The sequence below is a fragment of the Hypomesus nipponensis genome, chromosome 23, assembly GCF_054491055.1.
Source record: "Hypomesus nipponensis isolate SF chromosome 23, ASM5449105v1, whole genome shotgun sequence".
In the NCBI taxonomy this organism is placed as follows: domain Eukaryota; kingdom Metazoa; phylum Chordata; class Actinopteri; order Osmeriformes; family Osmeridae; genus Hypomesus; species Hypomesus nipponensis.
Window position 1 is genome coordinate 18134166 of NC_140383.1, and position 22643 is coordinate 18156808.

Here is a 22643-nt window from a genome sequence, read left to right on the forward strand (position 1 = left end):
CTCTCCAGACTATCCATTATGACAGGCTACGCCCTTACAACTTGCCAGAGGTTTCTGTCGGGGAGGGCGCGCCAAAAACCCCCTTTACTTGTTCCACACCTGCTGTGCTGCAGGGAGATGTGGCCGACCCCAGGAGCTCCACAGGCTCACCAGGGGAAGGCATGGACTTCGTGCTGGAACCAGGGCCTGTATGGATTCGCTAGAACAGGTTCCTGCCTTGAAGGGGTTCAACGCGGCCCCTATGCGTTTTATGGATTACAGGTTGGCCTAGGGTTTTGGTCGTTGAATTGATTTGTTATTGTAAGGGTACAACGTACGTTGTGCCCTCGGATGTATTTAAAAAAAATTATTGGTGTGTTGACGTGTGTAAGAGTCACATGTCTGTTGTTTGCTCACCTGTGCTCTAGGTTGGGGACTGCGCAGGACTGTGTTTGCATTTTTGTCTGTGCTTATGTTTCCATTTTCTCAGGGTATATATATCAAGGTGTTTTTGTTTTGTTTTTTGTGTATATGCATTTTTGTATGTATACATGATATGTTTTGGGTCTGTTCTTTTGGGATTTAAATGTGGACATTTCTTTCAATTAGGGGGACGTATGTAGAGTTGAAACAAAGTGTTCGGTTGTCAGTTATAATGTTGTTGCTAAGGCCGGGGTGGCAGGTTGATGATGTGGAGAGAGCGCGATGGGTGGATAAGTGTGGAGAAAGAAAATGGGAGAAAATGGGAAAATGGAGATGGTTATGAGCTCCAAGAGTTACCAATTCTACGAGTTTTTGTCCAATACCACGAGATATTCAGGCCTTACACCTCGGATGCTACGCTAGTTTAGCTTGCTGACGCAAGAGCATAGATAGAATGTATGATGATTTAGCCTAGTTTAGTGGCAATAGGGCTAACGTTATTTCATGTTCCTGACTGTTTCTTTTTTTATTGGTGTTTTTCTTGATTTATTGGCAATATAGGTTAATCAATAATCAACTTTTTTTTTTATTGGTTCCAGAACAATACAGGAGGGTGCTCACATTGAAGGATATCTTACATCTTTTTGACAATTGTACATTCTCAAAAGCATAGTAAGCATACCATACACAAGTCAGGGACATGTATATAAAATAAATTTAAAAATCACATTACATTAATACAATCAAGTAAATATCTGGTTAATCTCAAGGTTATTGCATGTCACATTTATAGAGGGTTTCAAAGTCAAAAGGAAAACAAGCATACACCCAAATAAAATAAAAACACTTTACTGTCTTTTGATAACTTGTGCATTGACCTTCTTCGAAGGGTCTGTCTGGTACCAAAAAAGAAAATATATACATAGAACCGGGAGGAAAGTGTGTACTCAAATTAAATACATACAATATACATAATACAAAGTCTGCTCTTCTGGGAGCTATATATATATATTCCACTCAAACCATATCCTAGTAAAGTCGTCTTGGCGAAGTTTGAGACAGTATGTCATTTTCTCCATTTTGTATATTTCGTAAACTATATCAATCCAATCATCGATCGAGGGAGCCTGTTGCTTCAGCCATTTGTGGGTTATGGCCTTTTTACATGCAGCTAATAGGATGGACATGAGCTTCTTGTCTTTAGTATTTATCTCTTGTGGAAAGTTACCCAGATATAGAGTGTCGAATCTGAAGGGAATATTATTTTGGAAAACCTCCTGCAAAATCTGGTGTACACTTTTCCAGTATGGGATTAACACTGGGCAGGACCAGAATATGTGATAGTGATTCACACTATCTGTTTGACATTGTCTCCAGCAGTCTGAGTCATTAGTGTAATGGCACTTTTGTTGAGGGGTTATGAAGAAATGAACCAGATTCTTCCAGCAGAATTCCCTCCAGCTCAGAGAACTAGTGGTTTTCCATTGTGTTTGGCAAATACCATACCAATCGTCCTGAGAGAGAACCTCATTTGTCTCACTATCCCATTTTGCCTTAATATACAATGACTCTTGTGATTTTCTATGTGAGAAACAGTTGTATATCTTGGAAATGGTTTTATAGTTGCATTCAGAGTTGTATGCAGATATGAAGATTTTCATCATTCCACCCTCTAAATTTGATAAATCTATGTCTTTCTTCAGTGTGTCAAAGCGATGCCGCATTTGTAGGAATCTGTACAAATCTTGCTGTTCAAGACCATATTCTTCCCTCAAAGTCTGGAAGTTCTTCAGTGACCCTTTTCGTATCAGAGTACAATAAGCAGAGACTCAATTTTTTGCCCATGTCTTGAATCTTTAATCACTTAAATTAGGGGGGAATTCGCTATCAAAGGAGCACCATTTTAACAGTTTAGCAGTTTTTTGTATGTTGCACAATTTCTGGGTTTGCTTCCAAATTTTAAGAGATAGACCAATGAATGGATTTGCCTTGTCTAAGAGATGTTTGAGTAGCGCACCATCTTAAATAATTGCCTGAAGAGGGATCCTTGACATTGCCAATTCAAGGTCCTTCCACCTGGCGGAGTATCCAGGATTACACCAACATATGAGAGGCCTTAGTTGAGCTGCATAGTAATATTTTAACAATCATGGAAGCCCCATTCCTCCATATTCCTTTTAAGCTGCAAAGTTTTATATTTAATCCTAGGCTTTTTGCCATTCCATATGTACCTGGATATGACCTTGTCCCATTCTGCAAATTGCTGAGTTGTCACTTCCACAGGTAATGTTTGTAGAGGTAAAGCAACCTTGGCAAGATATTCATTTTAACTGATTCAACTCTCGAACTTAAATTGAGGAATGGAATGACTTGCCATCTTCTTACATCTGTCTTTATTCAGAGGTCAGGGGCCCAAAGTTGATAGTAGACAAGGTTGTTGGGTCTTTTGGTATGTACACACCTTGGTATTTTATTGAGTCTGCATCCCATTTTAGTTGGTCTCGTTGAGCAATATCCCTAGTGGGTTCATAGTAGAAGGTGTTGATCTGTGTTTTAGATATGTTGAGCCTATAGCCAGACATCTGGCCATATTCCTCCATACAGCACATCAAATTAGGTAGGGACTGTGTGGGTTGTTCTAAGTAGACCAAAATGTCATCGGCAAACAATGCCAGCTTTTGTTCCTCTCCAAAACCTGAAATCCCTTTAAAATTAGTATTTTGGATCTATTGACTTAGAGGCTCAATAAAGATGGCAAACAAAAGGGGGGAAACGGCACATCCCTGCCTGCATCCTCGCTGAAGGGACAACGAGTCAGTGAGGTCTCCACTCACTTTTATTCTAGCTGTTGGGTTGTTATATAATGTTTGAATGATTTTTATAAACTTTTCGTGAAACCCAAATGCAAATAGGACTCTATATAGGAATTTCCAGCTGACTGTATCAAAAGCTTTTTGGGCATCTAGGCTTATCAGGGCTGATTCTGTGTTATTTTCTGTGATGTGTCGTATTATATGTAGTGTTCTTCTAATGTTGTCCTGTGTTTGTCTCTGCTTTATAAAGCCAGTCTGGTCCAGATGGATAATATCTGGCAAACATTTTTCCAGCCTCTTTGAGAGTATAGATGTAAATATTCGATAATCCACGTTCAATACACTTATAGGTCTTAAATTATCACATTACTGTCTGTTTTTGCCTTCCTTAGGAATAAGGGAAATCACCGCTTCCCTCCATGAAGGGGGCATTTCATGTTTTTTAAGTATCCAGATAGGTCTTCAACAGTAAGGGCACTAATGTATGCCTCAGAGCCTTATACCATTCACAGGTAAAACCATCTGAGCCAGTAGAGCTACCCGTCTTAAGTCTTGTAATAGCTAAGTTAACTTCATCTGCAGTCACCTGAGCTCTAAGAATATCATTCTGAGCATCAGTGATTGTTGGCAATTGTATTGATTGTAAAAAAGTGTCTGTTTTTGTATTAGTGTCTAACTGTTCTTGAGAATATAGTTTTTGGTAGAATGACAGCAGGCATTCTTTAATTTTTTCCTGCTGACATTCAATCCCCTTCGTCTCAGGGTTCTTTATTTTATAGAGTGTACTGTCGGTCTGTTTTTTCCTTAGCCTATAGGCAAGCAGCTTGGATGCTTTGCCCCCAACTTCCCAATGTTTCTGCTCGAGATAGATACGTTTCTTCTGTATTTCCTGTGTGCATATTTCATCAATTTCATTTGTAACTATTTTCATTTCTTGTTCAGTGTTTGGGTCTGCCCTATTGTTATGTTTCCTTTGTAGCACCTTTAGTTTCAACTGCAGTGAATCCAGCCTGTCCTGTCTTGACCTTTTGAGAGCACGTGCTATAATATTGCCTCTCATTACTGCCTTGAATGCGTCCCATAACATAGGGGGGCCACATCCTCTGTATCATTAAAATCAAAGTACGTTTGAATTTCCTATCCTAGCTCTTCCTTAACAACGGGACTATTCAGTATGCTAGAATTCAATTTCCAGAATGTACGCTTAGCATTTCTGTTTAACTCAATAGTAAGATACAGGGGGCTATGGTCTGAGATATCAATATTACCCATTTCACAGTGAGTAATTCTATGTCTATCTGTATTGTACATAAGGAAGTAGTCAATTCTTGTATACACAGAGTGAAGATGGGAAAAGTGGGTGTAGTCTCGAGCTGTTGGATGTAAGTCCCTCCACACATCAATGATTCCTCCCTCTTGCATCACAGTGTTCTGTGTCACTCAAATGGGTTTCCTGTAGGAAAGCTATATGTGTTTTTTCCCTTTTTAATTTAGATAGTATCTTGCCCCTTTTGATTGGATTGAGGACACCATTCACATTAAATGAAGTGATATTTCTACCTTCCATATTCTAAGTATTCTCCCATTCAAGTTTGCTGTCTTATTTATAGATCTCAAAACGTTTAGCCATTCCTCCACTTTAACAAGAAAAAGTAATGAACAAGAAAAAAAACAATGAACATAAAACATCTCAGCATCAAAACTTGAGGCTTCCAAAAGAAAGGTCTAACCCATGACCTTGGTATAGCCCGAAAGCTGAGGGAAAACCTATGTCTAAAACACAGGGCCCTCGCCTAAATCGTTGGCAATAAAAGAAAAACGTCTTCTGCCTGATAACCCCCCTCACCCCCTCCATTCCTCCCTATTTTCCTCAACAACAACAAAAAATCTATTTTCCTCTGAGTCCAAAATTGTCAGTAATATATCCACCAAGAGCAAAATAGCCAACTTAGTCAACATAGTTTTCTCAAAACAAAGCCACCATGGTTCTATCTGGTATTTTTAAATGCTCAATATGGTGCTACCAGTCTCACCTCCTTTCAGTCATCTTTCTGAAAGGCCTCTATGTCTTGAATGAGACTACGAGTCAGCATCTTCCCTCTGCGCGGGCCGTGTGCTATCTGCCAGCGAGTTTGATTCAGTTCCTTGTCCAGTCTTTCGCCTTCCGAAATGGAGGTCTGAATTCCCAGCAACACCAAATCCTCTGCTGCCTGCCAAGCGGAATTATATGTTTTGACACCCTTTTTCAGATGGACCTTAAGCTTCGCTGGATATGGGGTCTGGAACCTGATGTTTTTTTCTTTCAGTTGTTTTTTGATGTCAGCATACTCGCATCTTCTCTTCTGTACAGCTGGTGAATAGTCATCGTCCATGTAGATATTTTTCCGTTATATCGAAGATTTTTTGTGTTCCATGCCTTTGCTAGCACCTGTTGCTTATGTTGGTGGTTGAGGAATCTCACTATTAGCGATCGCGGAGGGGCTTCCTCTTCCGTAGGTTTCTGTTGGAGAGATCTATGAGCTCTTTCTATCTGGGGGGCAAAGTCTGATGGCAGATCCAGTAGCACCCTCAAGAAAGATTGTCCATTTAGCCACATCCCCCATTTCCGAACCTTCTAGGATCCCATAAATTCGGAGATTGTTCCTCCTTGAGAAATTTTCAAACTCTTCACATCTTTCCTCGAGTTGTCTCTCTCGTCGCAGCAAGTAGCCTAGCAGGCGTGCATGGCGCGCGGATCCCTCCTCAACCTGATTAATTCGGTCCTCCGCATGGGTTAAACGTTCTCCCATTATCTCGACTGAATGTTCGAGGGAGGTTATTACGGATGTCATTGTCGTCATCTTTTCATTGTTTTCCCTTCTAAATGATTTTAGCTCAGCTAATATTGCTACACTCACGTTATCATCCTCACTCTCAGCAGGGTGTGGGCTAGCTGTGTTAGCGTTAGCTTCTTTAGGGAGCAAGAAGTTTGATTTTGTACTATTCTTCGCGTCGGTAGGCTTTGCTTTCTCTCTTCCAGCTCTGCTCTGGTGACTCATCCTGACATTCCATGCACTATCACACTACTTTTGAATAATTACATTAAGGGAGGAATTGGAAAGGGGTTTAGGTTGGTCGCTGCTTCCCTAACAAACAGCTGCCATGACAGTCGTCGAAACCGGAAGCCCCTGACTGTGTTTCATTGAAATAAATAACCCATGTTGTCATGTAAATCTACAATTCAAGATGCATTTGTCTTGATCTTTTTTTCAGCAAGATAGCCAGAGCTAACTGAAATGCAATATTTTCTGACGGTTGAAAAAGGAGAAAAAGGAGTGATGAAAAGGGTATCTTATTTAATTTCATGAATGTTAAAGCGTTATGTTAGAGCTCAATGCTCTTAAGACAGTCACCCCATCACCCTGTGCGACTCCCCAGTCAACACTATGGAGTCCTTCCACTTCCTGGGCACAATCCTCTCCCAGGACTTCAAGTGGGAACTGAACATTATCTCCCTCACCAAGAAAGCACAACAGAGGATGTACTTCCTACAGCAGCTGAAGAAATTCAACCTGCCAAAGACAATGATGGTGCACTTCTACACAGCCATTATTGAGTCAATCCTCACCTCCATCACAATCTGGTACATTTTTGCCACTTCCAAGGACAAGAGCAGGCTGCAGCGTATCATCCGCTCTGCTGAGAAGGTGATGGTCTGCAATCTGCCTACCCTCGGGCCTGCACACCTCGAGCACCCTGAGGCGAGCAAGGAAGATTGTGGCCAATTCCTCCCAGCCTGGACACACTCTGTTTCGGTCCATCAGGACCAAAACCTCACGTCACACAAACAGTTTCTTCCCATCTGCTGCTGGTCTCTTCAACAAGGCCAAGGACTCACACTGACTTGACCACTTATCCCTTTATCTGCACTTTGCCATATTGTTACCCGATTTAATGTTGCCCTATTTGTACTATAGCCATTTTATATTTTATTTAATTCTAAATCTTTTACATTTTTAGCCCCTTAGTATAAGTTAGACTTGTACACTTCTTATATAAGATTTAAGATTCTTATATGTTTAATTTACATTTATGCATTTAGCAGACGCTTTTATCCAAAGTAACTTCCAAAAGAGAGCTTTACATAAGTGCGTAGGTCACTGATCATAACAATGAGATAGCCCCAAACATTGCGGGTAGCCAAAACAGGAAGCATACATTGTGAAAACTAAATAAGTCCCAAAGGGAAGAACCATAAGAGCATGTAGTTAAACAAGTTACAATTAAACAATTTAACAACATGAACCTCAAAAAAGTGCAAGGGTGTACTCGTGGAAAAAAAGCAACAAAAATATATTACACAGCAAGTACAGTAGTTTTAAGTTACAACTAACCAACAAGAGCAACCAAGTCTCTAAATAAGAGTCATTGTGATCCTGGAGGAAACAGCAGGTCCAACCAATCATTCCTAAGTACCGTTGTACTCCCGGAACAAGTGTGTCTTGAGCCTTTTCTCGAAGGTGGGAAGACGGTCAGTGTCTGATGGAGGTGGGGAGTTGATTCCACCGTTGATTTAATGTGTCACCTTCCTGCCACAATGAATTCCTTGTGTGAAGTTTCTTGGCAAATAAAACCCATTCTGATTCTGAAAAGTATTAATAATTAAAAGATGTAGAAACAGAAAAAACTTTGAACAGTGGAACAGTGTTTCTAGCTCTCTAGTTAGATATAGTGATGAACAGCATTGGCCAATCGCCTTGTTTCTTGTAACGTACCGACCGTTGGTCACTGTCAACATTTCTAACCTAGAATCTAGATTTCAGTTTCAAGATGGAGGAGAAACTAATCATGTGTGCCTGCACACCCAGTCTTGTTCAGACACTGAATTTAAAGATTACATTAAAATAATAATCCATGGTGCAGGGTTGCCGATGTTGTCGTTGCCCCTGGTGAGTTTTTTATACTTTTAAATTCAATCTTGTCACATTACGTGACTTTGTTGTGCAACTGAAAAAGCTATTCTAACTATGCTTCTAAAAATGCTGCTGCAAAAAAAGCTGATTTATGTTGAGTAGTAAATAAGGTCATGCTACATCTAACCAACGGATCATTTCTTGCAAGTGTGTCAATCTGGTATTGTTACAGACAGTATTAACACCGTAGGCGTGAATAATGCATGCATCGTCATCGTCGTCCATCTTTAGCCGAAGCGAAGCTAGAGAGAGGATTCAATGTGTGATTTCCTACATTAAGCTAGACCTACTGCTTCAAATTGAAAACGTAGACTATCTTTTAAAGTTCCTTAACCTATGTTGTCAATATCGCCAAAAAAAGTAAATACTTACCTTGGCTAGGTAAATAGCTAGGTAACGAACAATAATTATTTCAAGAAAAGTAAATACTTACCTTGGCTAGGTAAATAGCTAGGTAACGAACAATAATTATTTCAAGAAAAACGTAGCTAGCTATGTGACCCGGTTTTGCCGTTCTATGGCAGCTATGATGACAGTCGTAGCGTTGTAAGCACTCGTCAGTAGAATGGGCATAACTTTAAAACAAAAGATCATATTACAAATCTGTCTGCTGTGCTCAAAAATTAGCTTGTCTAATGAAGTATTGTGGACTGAGAAAACATATTTATTAGTCAAAGCGGAGTCAGTGGGTGTCGTGGGAGATTTCCTGCTGTTAGATTTACTGCTTCAAATTGAAAACGGAGAAGATATTTAGAGTAAAGACAAGTTTCTTAACATCTGTGTTCAATATCGTTAATTAAAAGTGAAGACTTAAGTCAAACCGTTTTTAGTTAATCGAGCTAGCTCGATTATGAGAGGAATTGCGTTTCCACTCATCACTTCAGTGGTCATAACTTTTAAACAGAATTGTATATCTTAAATCTGTCTGCTGTTCTGAATTCATTGCAAAATTACGTACGTTTCATAAAGTCAAACTCTTCCTCTATCTTGTATTGAAAATTGTAAAAAAATTGGTTTTCTAAAAAAGTATTGCAGACGGAGAAGATTATTCAAAATGGCTCTGTGAAATTGTCTTGATAAAGCATGCTTTGCCTTAGATAATAATACAAATATTTATATAATTAGAAAGCCCTACTTCTTGTCCCGATCGCGAATCATTGAACATTTAAGATTAATGTTGAATATTTACAATCAGAAATCCTGATGTGTGGGGGGAACCCAGATGACACACCCGTGCACTCTCTGTAAATTATCACATGAAACGAAACAATATCCAATCAGAAAGCAAGCTAACAGAACACGGAAGCATAACAAACGCAGTCACGGCGCAGCACAAAGTTAAATTGAATCAATTTGGGCAACAGCAAACCCTTTTCTTTTTTTTTCGTACATTTTCTGTGAAAATCATTCCGAACCCTATTATCGCAATTTCTTCATACATGTCCTCCATCATGCTTATTCTTAAGTCTCTAGAGATTTTGCACGTTTCTTGTGTTCACAGTCGGGACACTGGTTGAAAATCTGTTTGTTTGTGGTGTGCTGTCTTTGTCACATCATGGCACACCACACACTATAGGAGCAAAACGGTTATACCTATGATTTTTTTGTCCTCATGTTTGTGGTCTCTCACAGTTTAAAAATCTTTAAAAAGATTTTCAAAAAATGTGTGTCCCCAGCATCAGTCTTTTAATGAGACAAGTTGATTGAATAGCTCCATCTTGTGACTCCACTAATAAGCTAATACCAATCACCTGTGTAAGAGACTGAGTGGCGCATGTCTGTGTGGTTGCCATTGCGCAGCTGTGACCGTTAGAGCTGGGCAGAGAGAATAACAGAAATGTGCCTCGAATCCACACCTCAAACAAGTTAACCTTGACACAAAACTATACTTCCAATCCAAAAAATAAGGATGTTTTCCAAGACCCAAGACTCTGCTAAAACAGATATCCTTTCTTTGTCTGTGCAGTCCGAAATACGATTTTACCGGCAGTTTCAAAAACGTGTACCTTCTGCTTTCGCTGAGAAATTTGTCACCAGATTTGCATTGGTCTCGATGGGGCCAGAGTTGGACCTTGTCTCCCTTTTGTGGAGCTCTGAACAAATGTGTAAGTCTGTTGGATTCCGACAAATGTCTACGACCAGCACAAAATTAGCTATCTATTGATCCAAAAACGAAGCATGAAGAGTGAAAATTGTGGCATGCTGGCAAACTATAAATATTTTTTTAAGAAGATTTCGAAGCTCCCCTCCACTTTAAGCGTTTCAGTCAGCACTCTAGGCTCTCACATACACACCCATGTAAATCTCAGAAGCGGTTTGAAAAACTCATGAAACATAATCAGTGATATTGAAAAAAGTTGAATAGATAACAAAGTTGAATTTAAAAAAAATAGTCTAGGGTTTTGTCAACATTTTAAAGTTTAAATGGTGGCTGTAGCTGAAAGATTAAGGAAGAAGGATTTTAAAGTTGAAGAAGTTTAAGAGGATTGAGAGGATTTGAAATATATTATGAATATTGATTTATATTAATTCAAACGTAAGAGGTAGAAAGCTGAAAAGTCTCAGCACCCATAGCCTGAAACTGCTAATTTCTTTGATAGCTGAATGGTTTTAATAGCTGAATATTTGAAGGAGCTGAAAGGTGTCAAGGAAGAAATAGAAGAAGTTAAAGATTCAAAGAACAATACTTGGAATGCTGAAGCTGCATTCCAACAATAAAAATAGAAGTATGCAGAATAACAATAGTGTTTTTGCTTCCAGCAAACACACTAAAGAAATGTTATTAGATTTTGGAACAAAAAATCACTTCTTACACGCTATACAAAAAACTCAAATAGATGGACTTGGTTCACTTAATCTGAATGCGCTCACGGTTACCTCCATGCTTGACGATGTTGATGGGAAAGATTTGTGCGTGGAAAAAGAAAAGTACACTTACTAATGAAGGACAGAAGGCAGAATGTCTAATATCTCAAGAAAGTATTGCAGTTTTCCCAAGATCCTATGATATACTGTTTTTGGTGATTTTATATAGGCCTTAGTGGTACCCTAATACTGTATCTGAAGTCTCTTTCCCGAAATTCAGCCTTGGTGCAGAATTACAGCCACTACGAGCAGTCCCACAATGAGCTTTCCTCAGGATGTGCCGTTTCTGTGTCTGTACGTTTTGGACGTTTGCAAGCCATGATGTCTCTTGAGGGAAAAACTTCTGCGCTTGTAGCTCATTTTCTCATTGGTGGGCCAAATTCTCTGTGCGGGCAAAGAAAGGGGAGGTAACCTCTCCTTATTATCACATCATAGGAGCATTTTCAAAGCCGAGCGTTTGAGCTTTCATTTTCTCAAAGGCGGAGAAGAATACCCAGGGCTTGGTTTACACCTATCGAAATCTCTAGCCACTGGGGGACCAAAGGCAGGCTCGGGGAACTCATATTAATGTTAAATAACCTCCTAAAGTGAACATTTCATGTCATGGGACCTTTAAGGAATGCAATCTGTCGAAATTTTTCAAGCAAGAATGCCAACTATACTATCAATCTGTCCTTTCAGGAAAAGTCACGCAAGGCCTCTAAACTTGCCACAAACCTAAAAACCTGCCAAAATGTGTTTTTTACTAAACAGACCTCTACTCCAATCAGTAAATAAGGCAAGATAAATAGTGGCACATAAAATTGCAAAGCATAGCAAGCCTTTTGGTGAAGGGGAGTTTGTGAAAGAGTGTATGGTGGAGACTGCTAGCAAACTTTGTCCTAATAGTATAAGCCAATTTGAGAACATTTGCTTGTCATGCCAAACCACCACCAGGCGTGTGGAAGTCATAGGAGATGAGAGAACCTCCGAGCTGAAAAAGAAAGTTGGTTTTAATCTTTTTTCCATCGCACTGGATGTGAGTACTGTCATGAAAGACACCGCTCATCTTTACTTTTTTGTCAGAGGATTTAATGATGAAGTTGAAACAAAAGAAACTTGCAATGGAATTGATAATGGGGACAACCAGGTGCTCTGACTTATATGACATTGTGTCTGCCTGCTTGGAAAAAAATGAACCTACCGTGGTGTAATCTGACAAACGTCACATCAGAGGGATCCCCAAATCTAACTGGAAAGAACATTGGCCTATTAAAAAGATTACAGGACAAAATAAAAGAAGAAAGCCCAAAGTGAGGAATTTATATATTTCTTAATTGTCTTCATCCGGAAGCCCTGTGTAACGGTGTGTTGAAGCTCCAACATGTTGTCAAAGTGGTCGTGAAACTTCATACGGGCAAGGGGGCTTAACCATTGTCACTTTGTTCAGCTGCTCAATGACACAGAGGCAGAGCACCAGGACTTGTATCATTCAAATGTGTGCAGGCTAAGTTTGGGGAAAGTATTTTTACGTGTGTGGGAGCTGAGAGTGGAGATTGGTATGTTCCTGGATATAGTTGGTAAAGCTGACAACTTCCCCGAGTTACAAGACACAGACTGGCTGGCCAACTTTGCTTTTGGTGTGGTCATACTGGGCCATCTGAATGATCTAAACATGAAGCTCCAGGGAAATGGTACTTTTTGTGCATGAACTGCTTTATCCAGATATTCTGACCCAAAATACATAATCGTGGAACATGTCAGAAGCCATTATGCAGTCAAACTTACTGCAAGTGACCCCAAAAGACTGAAACATTTAAAGCACGTTTTAGAGCACAGAAAGAAGCCCTCTGTTTACAACAAAATGTGCCGGCATTCTGAGATTATACAATCCTCCCCCCACATGCACATTTACAAACCCCCTTGACTGTGAGATTAACCCTTGTGTTCTCTTCGGGTCATTCTGACCCATCAGTCATTGTGACCCACCGTCGTTTGCAACAACTTTACCCCATACAAAAACAAAATGAAGCATTTTATTTTGACCGTTGGGCTGTCTCAGACCCCCCACATAGCGAAGGTTAAAAGAAAATTATTTTTATTTGCTTTTGTATTGGGTAAAATTGGGTAAACACAACAATGGTTCGTTATGAACCTTTTGGTCATGTGACCCGAAGGCAGCACAAGGGTTAAGATATGTAGACTTTCTCTAACCCCTCCCTGCCCCTATCTTGAAGAGCTATCATAATCTGCATTATGATATTACATTTTCAGCCTGGAATTAGGTCAAACAATCTAAATCCCTGATCCTACTTAATCACCAGACTCCATTCATCCATGAGCCTTCCCGTCATACCACCACAGCAATATTTGTGTACATAAATTGCTACTGTTCTCTCCCATTTGATTCTGCCGTACATCACAATATTTTTGGGGAAAGCTGTATTTCTTGCAAAAATTCTGTACATATACTATGTAATACTGTATACAGTATTATACAATGTAATATAATATACAATAATATGTAATATAATATACAATGTAATACTGTATACAGTATGTGTATAGTATACAGCAAATATATGTAGAGCATTTACAGTCAACTCTGGAATTATTGCCACTCCTGCCAAAGATGAGTAAAAAGTGTATACAAGATGTCACCATTTGCAATTTAGCTTAATGTCTCATTTATAGATTGTTTTACAATTCAACTTTACATTGAAGTTTGAAGTTACTGAAAAAATCTGTTAACAAGAAATCATTTTTTATGAAACCATGTGTGCCACAATTATTGGCACACATATTTTCTCAAAACAATCCTCAAAATGTATTTGCTTCAATTAAGGTTGGATTGTTATTACAATGTCACATTAGGCTAAATTACAAATAGGTGTAATTTGTAATCTTTGCAGGTGTGCCAATAATTTGAGATGACTGTACATAGTTATTAAGGGTCACGCAAATACTGTAGAAGTCAAGGTCAAGAGGGAGGGTATGATGGGTATGTCTATAATTTATACAAAAAACATTAATTCAAAAACTTTTTACCTCGAAAACATGGATATATGTGGTCATCTTTCTTCTTGTGGACTCTAATCAATCAATTGAATTCTATAAATTACTACTTTTAGTCCAACAGTAGTTTACTGAACTCTTGGTGTGTCTTGACTTGTCAGGGCTGTTTCCTGATGTTGGAGGTGGCTACTTCCTGCCGAGGTTGCAAGGCAAGCTAGGTCTGTTCCTTGCCTTGACGGGTTTTCGTCTAAAAGGACTTGATGTGCAGAGAGCAGGGGTGGCCACTCACTTTGTGAAGTCTCAGAAGGTAAATTCAAACCACTCACTTCCCCCCTCAATTGTAGAGATTTATTAGTATTTAAATTGATTAAGAATAAATACAGCACCAAAGCTCTGAAGCTAGAGTACTCATTTAAACATATGGCAATTAAGATGTTTAACGTCAGCACAAATGAGGAAGCCCTTGCAACCACAAATCATCATCTAATTTTTTTTACTGCTCTTCTAACTTTAATATTGGGTGTAACACTACATGCCTAGTAGAAGACCACTTGTCAGCAAGGGTTCCATTTTGGGAGAGTATTCTTTTTGAGGGTTCTAAAACAAGTTAAGGATTCACAAACATTTAAAAATGTCAAGCCAGTAGAAGCAGTTACACACCTATTTTACCACAGTTATCTAGTCTTTGTCAGTCTCAGTGTTAAGCAATATCCAAGCTGACTTCCTATTATCTTTTTTGCTCTAGGTTGCAGCCCTTGAGAAGGAACTGGTTGAGTTGAGGTCTCCTTCCAATGCAGATGTTTCTAGAATACTAGATTCCTACCACAAACAGGTAAAACAAAATTGGAAAATGAATATTTTATTTCTAAAAGGTTTGATCATGGATATGTGTACTATCAAGGCATGAATTCGATATTTGGCATTCCCAGAGCATTCTGGATGCAGAACATGGATTTGTCCTTCAACAGCACACAGATGTGATTGATAGGTAAGTCCTTCAAGAGTTCCCTAGTCTTCAACCCTCAACACCTCCCTTAGAATCACCACTTAAAAGTAATTTATCAGTCACAAGCTTCAATTCAATAAGATATCTACAATCCAGAGTAGTGAGATTACAGTGTTGTTTTCCAGATCAGATGGACTGTGTTGCCTAGGATGGACATACTAAATAGATTGACCTTAGGTCTACTTAACATTCTCTGTGTTGAGCAAATAGGTAAATGTATGAAATGTTAAGTGAAAGATTTTGCCTTTACAGCACCATATCTTTGTTAGTGCTGTTATTCTTAGTTGGTGCAATTTGTTGCACAGACATCAATAAAATGTGACACAAAGGCTACTTTGACATCATATTCACCTTTTAATTATATTTTCAAATGCCTTGAGTGTCCGGCAAACATGACAATTTAGAGAGTACTATCCAAAAACTTAGGGTACACTGTACAAATCTTTAGCTTACCAATGTCTTCTCTCCTCTTTCTGGGCGCAGACTTTTCAATTCTAGCAGTGTGGAAGGGATTCTGCTGAACCTGAAGACAGAGGGATCACCATTCGCACTTAAACAGGCTGAGGTTTGTCTGTGTGTGTGTGGCTCGTCTATCTAGAGAACTGGGCACTGTTTGGATTTGAAATCTGGCAGGTGTGTAGCTCAGGATCCAAGGAGTTTCAACTGAAATTGGATGAGCGGTTTGGTGTCTTGCAAGAATGCACACTGCACTAGAATTTGAAGCCAACAAACTTCCAGCTAGCGGTTAGCCAAACTCATCTATCAGTTAGCCTTTTTAATGCATGAAATGCAGAACACAAATGGCTGTGCAAGACACAGATTTTTACTTGCCTCAGGTCAATTGAAACATTTTCCACATGCTGTGGCTCTTGGAAGGGGAGGCTAGACGTTTTACAGGTGAGGGGTACAACCATGCTGCTGTACATGGGTCATGCAGCCGTCTAATGGCTAACGGTCTGTGCTGATGTTTTTCATGCTCAGGTGCGTTTGCGTAGATTCCACAGAGTCTACCACTGATTAGGGGCCACAGATTTTTGGTGTTTCGGGAGGAAAAGCGGTGGGCGAGAGCAGTGCTGCTCATCCTCCCAAATATCGCCCTTTTCTCTTGTACACGCTGCATGCAGTGGTCTTTTTATTTCAACAAGGAAGCTTCGAAGGCTTTGCTTTAGATAAGAGAGAGTTTATTCTTATTGTGTGTCATGCTTCTGCCACTAAAGTTAAAAGAAATGTGTCCTGTATCAACAAAACGTAACCAGGTGAACAGTTTGTGATACACTATACATTTCATTTTAGTGTCAGAAATTGAGAGAGGGTTGGAGTCACTGCACAGGAACAGGGAGCAGATTAGGCAGACTTATGCAGATGTTGACCCAGAGGTGACAGAGTTGCTGAGGAAGGATGCAGATGCAGTCATAAACACCGGTGTGTCTTTTAACGGCACCTGGCAGAAAAGAGGCTTCACCCTCTCACTATGGAATTGGTGTGTGCATTGACCTCCTTTCAGGACTAGTGATAGACTATGAGGTAGGGATGCACCAAATCCAGATTTTTGGGGTTCGACCGAATACCGAATCCACTGGTTAATATTCTGCCGAAACCGAATACCTAATCCTAGTCCCATCCTCAGTCCATTAACACAGTAAACACATTAATGAAGTAAACAACGTCTACAGCAGTGTATTTAGTATTTATTTTTCAGGAAAAAAAAAGAATAGGCAACATTATGCCATGAAGACAAGTGGGAAAAAATATTTTGACAATTACCAAATGCCTAGGTTTACCCTATCTCAAGATCCAATCAATATCCAAAATATTAGCCTTTTACATTTCTTGAATTTCTTTCGGATGTTTCATACGCAAATGTTTTAACAGCGGATATATTGTGTATTGTTTAGGGTCCTTGCCAGCACGAGACAAATCGGCTTTGCAAATTAAACATGTAGCTCGACTTGAATCACGTTCTTTTAACTGCCAAACAACACTTTTTCTGCTCACCAGTTCGATTTTCACTTTCTCTCAGCCTACTTCATTGAACGGTCCACCTACGTAAACAACTTCCCGTAATCAACGGCGGCGTCATTATGTCGACCAGCGTAGCGCAAGCGTAGGGTTCGGGTTCGGTGAAAAATAATTTTAAAGTTTGGCCGAAATCCTGGATTCTGTGCATCCCTACTGTGAGGTCCTATCCTCATATTGTCATGCTTGTGCCCTGAAGGAAAATGCCAAGCGAGATAAAAAAAATAAGAGCAGACTAGTTCTGCTCTGTTATTCACAGCTGGAGTTCACAGCTGGAGAGAGACACACAATGACACAATGCTCTATAAACTTTGCAGGATCTAGTAAGGCAATGGAGCAGGAGTGAGCAAAGTGGGCCAGGTCTGTGAATCGCCACCAGGTGTGGTACACTGAGATCCTCTCAGATGGGGATAGTGCAGCATTTAGAGAGGTTGTTGCACTGAGTGTATCAATCAGGTTCACAAGCGAATAGGAACAGCACTGAGAACATTTAGTGCACAGGGTAAGTTAGGAGGAAAGGGTGTGGGAAAGCTGCCTGCAAGTCAATGTAAAACTTTACAAAATTATTTCAGGTGGGCAATTCTGAACAACCAGGGTTCAATAGATGCAATGAAGGCAGCAATATGGGCAAGTCTCCTCCACTGTATGTCCACTGATGACAACCCCTTGCACACCAGGTGTAATCCCTCCCGGTGTTGGTACAGGAAAGCAGAGGAGAATGGGAAACACCTAGTAGCCATAAACGCCAAACTTTTTAACCCGAGAGGTGGGGAAGAAGCTTATTGCAGTATATCACTGTATGTCAAGTGACAGCCTGCTGCAGTGAATGCGGCATGGAGGCACTCAGAATGAAAACTAGTGTCTTAACTCAGTTATATGGGCGCCTTGTCCAAAAACAGGTTTTGTAGGGAAAAGCAGGGTTGAGGCAGCAGCAAGTATGGCCATCTTCACTTTTAATGAAGGTGCCTCTGCCATGCTAACTGTGATGGAGAGGTTGTGGCTTCAGAGCACTGTTGTTACTGTGGATGCAATGAGGGAAACTGATGGGTTCAGAATTGCCATAGCTGAAGCTGGTACTGGCAGGCAAGTCTGAGCACAGAAACAAACTGAAAACACACAAGCAGGAAATGGATGAGGGGCTTACATATGGAGTTGGCATTGAGAACTAGGCTGTAAATAGGATGGGTAACTAAGCAGTGTTGTCCTGGATGGACATAAAACAAATATAGCTGCAAGCAGCAATGCGGGTTCCTTCTCAAAATCGCAAAATATTATGAAAATGTACTTTGTAGAAGGTTAAGAGTTGGACAACAAGAGAGCAAAATTAATTCATGGTTGGCAAACAACAATAGGCTGAATTTAGATTCGAACTCAAGCGTATGCAGTTGCAAGTCAGCCTCTCTATCCTCTCTGCTACACATCAACTGTTGAGATGTAATGAATATAAAGGGCCGAGTATTAGCTTTGGTCAGCTTTGGGACAAAGTTTAAGCAGCTGTTCTTCATTCATCTTTTGTCATATTAAGGTGAAATCGCGCATGGTCATACAGAATTATGTAATCTGGAAGACTGTAAGGTTTGAAAAATAATCTAACTTGTGACAGGCCCAATGGCTGTGGCTGGATTTGAACCTAAAACATTGCACTTAACAGTGTACCATCTCAGCCCATTGAGCTATTCTCAATGTTGTAGAATACTGTGGTCACTTACTGTATAAAAAAAGTAAGTAAACCGTTTCTCCTGTGGCAAGCATTGTTAGATTTGGCCAAAGTTTAAGCATCTGTTATTCTTAATCTTTTGACATATCAAGTTGAAATTCTGCATGGTACTTTAGAATGATGTAATCTGAAAGCCTGTAAAATTTGAAAAATCTTCAACCAAAAGGACATTTGACATATTGACAATGTGGACCTTGAATTTGGGAATATATTATCTTGTATTAATTTTTGTTAAACATTGCTTAGAATAACATGTATCCTACACATGTATCTACAACAAATGTAGGTTTTCTACACACATGATGCCAGAAATCAGATGCGCTGTCTATGAAGCGGGATTATCTACAGAGCTCAATTAAAAAAAGAGCCAGACCTAGTTCTGTCTCTAAATCTGGGTCTTTTGGTGTAGTAATCCCCTCAAATTGAAACAGCGTTACCATTATGATTGTGCAGCTAGACAGCTACTGTGCTGTACCTGATTCCCTGTTTAACTAAATAGTTAATCAGTACCATGGTACTTCAGAATGATGTCATCTTGAAGCCAATAAGGTTTGAAAAACCATCAGTCAAAATTGTATTTGATTTATTGAGTCAAAGAAATTGAGACATTGGACATTTACATAAGTACACCCCTTTCAGCCATTTTGTATTGCAAATATTTGAACAAAGATGGCTTGAAAACCACAGATATTGAAACTCTTCTTGAGTTGATCTCTTTCCAGAATCTTAGTCAATGCACAATTAGCAACAGTCATGTGGGCTACTGGGCTAGGCAGAGCTCACGTTCAACTGTTGGCGAAAATAGCTTCTGATAATAGAGCAGCCGACACTCTGGTCCCATTAAACTACACAACATGCACAGTCAGGATGACCAGCAAGATTATTTTAACCAACAAACAATATTACAAACATCTAACTGAACAAACGCAACAACTGAAATCCATTGCATAGCTGTTGTAACCAAACTATTTTCCATAAGTCTACGTGTTTTTGTGACATGCTGCACTGTATGCTGGGTACCCAAGGGCGCTGACGTTGATTATCTAGCTGTGCCTCTTTGGACAACAAACTCTGATGCTAGCAGTAATTGAATCATTGGTGAACATAAGGTTTAATGCATGTTAAAGCACAACTCCGTTTGAGAAAAATTGGGTAATAACCCACGCTGCAAAGAAGGTGTGCCCCGACTGCATGATATGACGATATGGTAGTGATGCAGTCTCCTTCATGAACCAGTTCTGCCCGATTAGCGAGCCATTTTTTACTAATGTTTTGTTAGTAATTTAATGGTAATGCAAGCTAGCTGAAAACAATGTTAGTTAGCTTGGCTAAACTGGTTTTCATAGCAACAGAAATCAACATAAGATTACATCCAAGATAACAATTTCTCCAAATCTGACTGCAGCTTTGTATACCATATGTACTGTGTTATGGTTGTTTGAGTTAACAACTTTCTAAATAAATTAAATATATGTTAAATGTCAAATCCAACTATAAATGTATAAAAGAGAGAGTTCCAATCAAATCTGAATTATTTTTAAACCTAGAGGTTTAAAATGCTACCTTTGCTTAAACTGACATGCACCAACTCAGAGAACTAAGTTTCAACAACCATTTACAGGTTTAGTCTCTTTTTTTACTTTACTCTTAAGGCATGACTATGTTAAACTTAATGTCTGCACCTCTCTGTCACCAACTGTCTCTGGAGTTGATTTTAAGACTTTTTAAACCTTTTAATACAACTTCCAAAGGAAATTAACGACCAAACTTACGATGGAAATACAAATCAAAAGTGGAAATATACAGTAATCTTCCCAAGTAAACACTGATGTCTGTTCAATATGAACAGTATGGCAAAATGACAATAATCAGTTGAGTCTAAGAACATTGACTACATGTGTGTAATACGAAAGGACAACACAAAATGTAATTGCTGACCTAAATTATATTTGTTATTACACTATGGTGTAAATGGTGGAGCAGAAACTAGCAATTCCATGAATCCCATGGAAACAAAGGCAAATTTGTGAGATGTACTGATGTGGAGCACAAATCATTCAAGAAGCAGTAATTCTCTTGAGTGTTTTTTATTCAAATGTTATTTGAATAATTTGAATAACTCAATTTGATTCAGGTCAAAAGTCTATCACTTGAACTGGTTACATCACATAAGACACTCAAAATCAGCAGCTTGGCATGCTGGGACATGGAAATGATTCATCAATGATTCATCAATGTCCTCAAAAAAGCAGTCTGCAGAGCTACTGTGTCTGTGGGGTGACTGTGTGTCTCTGGAGGGCTGGCAGGCAGTGGCAAGCAGGGCCTGCAGGCAGGTAGGTGGGGCAGGCCAGCTGGATGAAGCTGTCTTGGGATCAGGGGTGAAAAGGAACTGTCCAGCTAGAGAGGTGTAGTCCAGTAAGGGGTCTGTGTTGCTCTCAGCATCCTCTGTTGCATTCTCTGTTACGCTCAGCATCATCTGTTGTTGCTCTCAGCATCCTCTGTTGAACTCTGTTGAGCAGGCCTCTGCATGACCCTCCAGACCTGTAAAAGTGAAGAAAGGCTCCATGTCAGTAGTGAAAAATTAAGCTTTTTTCTTCTACACTTGATATAAACTACAGTTTTGACTGAAATGCAGTAGCACTAGTTCAAACTTGAATCCAAATGTGTTGATGATGGAGACCCATGCAAAGTCACTCAAAACACAGGTTCGATTCCAGGCTCTGGCAACTGTTAGCGTTAGCTCTAACCTGGTCAATATATATTGTAGGGATACAAATATTGTCCAAACAACCAAAACAAATTCCCCTATGGTTTAAAGGAATATGGGAAACTGAACAGTGTATTAGCATGAACCAAATAATGCCAATACCAATAGAATTCCAGGTATTTGACTCTATGGGTTAAATCAAAGCAAGAATGGTCAAAGTACGGTTAAATGAAATACGCATTTAGTAACTTTTCAAATGAATGAAATCAATTACAAGGCAAACATGTTACCATATGAAATCTTTAAATCTTACCTACACCACCATGATCATTGTAAATCAGAGAGAAAGCAAGAGGTGAGCAGGGAGTAGGACAAGGGAGAACTGAGAAGGTCCCAGGAGATGAAGAATCCTAAGAACAACGCATTACAATTCCCTTTATACACAAAAACAACCAGACCACATCTTGAATGGGCTGTGAGAGCCATCAAGTTGAGACCGTCCAGAAACTTCAGACTTTAGCATATGAGAGGTGGGGGCAAGTTTGACACCCAGCCTTACAATCCTCCCTCTTGGACACAAAAGCACAGGCAAAAGCTGCAGTGTTCATCGTGCAATAACCTGCCCCCGTAGGAGGAAGGAACTTGATTGCAGACAGGTCAGCATTCAGATTCTAATGGTCATGGCTGTTGCTCAGAGGATCACTTTTGGATAATGACTATTGCTCAGATGATCAGTTGAAAGAACCTTTTAATTAGCATGCCGACGTACCCTTGGTTAGCATATTCCTGCTACTTAAGCAGTTCTGCTACAGCAGAACACAATTGGAGCACAGCACTTGGTTAACAATGAAAATGGTCAAGTTTGGAGTGATGTTTGGAGTGGTCTGTGGTCTGAGAGAGTCAGATTGGATACAAATGGAAATTAGTGAGAACGTCAGATAACTCAAATGGAAGAAATAGGTGAACAACAGTCCTGCCTTTTGATAAACGAGAGGTGCACAAACATATCATCTAGCATAGATGAAAATGGCAATTAAAGCAAAACAGTGTTCTTGGGTCCAAAATAAACAAAACATAAATTAAACAGCAAAAATAAAATACAAGTCATACCATCTGCATTTATTTCTGAGTTTAGCTAAAGCCTAGAACATTTACCATCAACTCTAAAACA

The 22643-nt window shown here is 39.6% G+C and overlaps 1 protein-coding gene across 1 annotated transcript in view; it reads left to right on the top strand.

The window, feature by feature from the left end:
* Window positions 1-22643, top strand: part of hibch (3-hydroxyisobutyryl-CoA hydrolase) — a 107546-nt gene that overhangs the window by 68598 nt on the left and 16305 nt on the right. The window contains exons 8-11 of the mRNA XM_084689869.1: window positions 14188-14333; window positions 14772-14858; window positions 14956-15014; window positions 15516-15597. Coding sequence (XP_084545995.1) covers window positions 14188-14333; window positions 14772-14858; window positions 14956-15014; window positions 15516-15597 — 374 coding nt within the window. The remainder of the gene's footprint in view (window positions 1-14187; window positions 14334-14771; window positions 14859-14955; window positions 15015-15515; window positions 15598-22643) is intronic.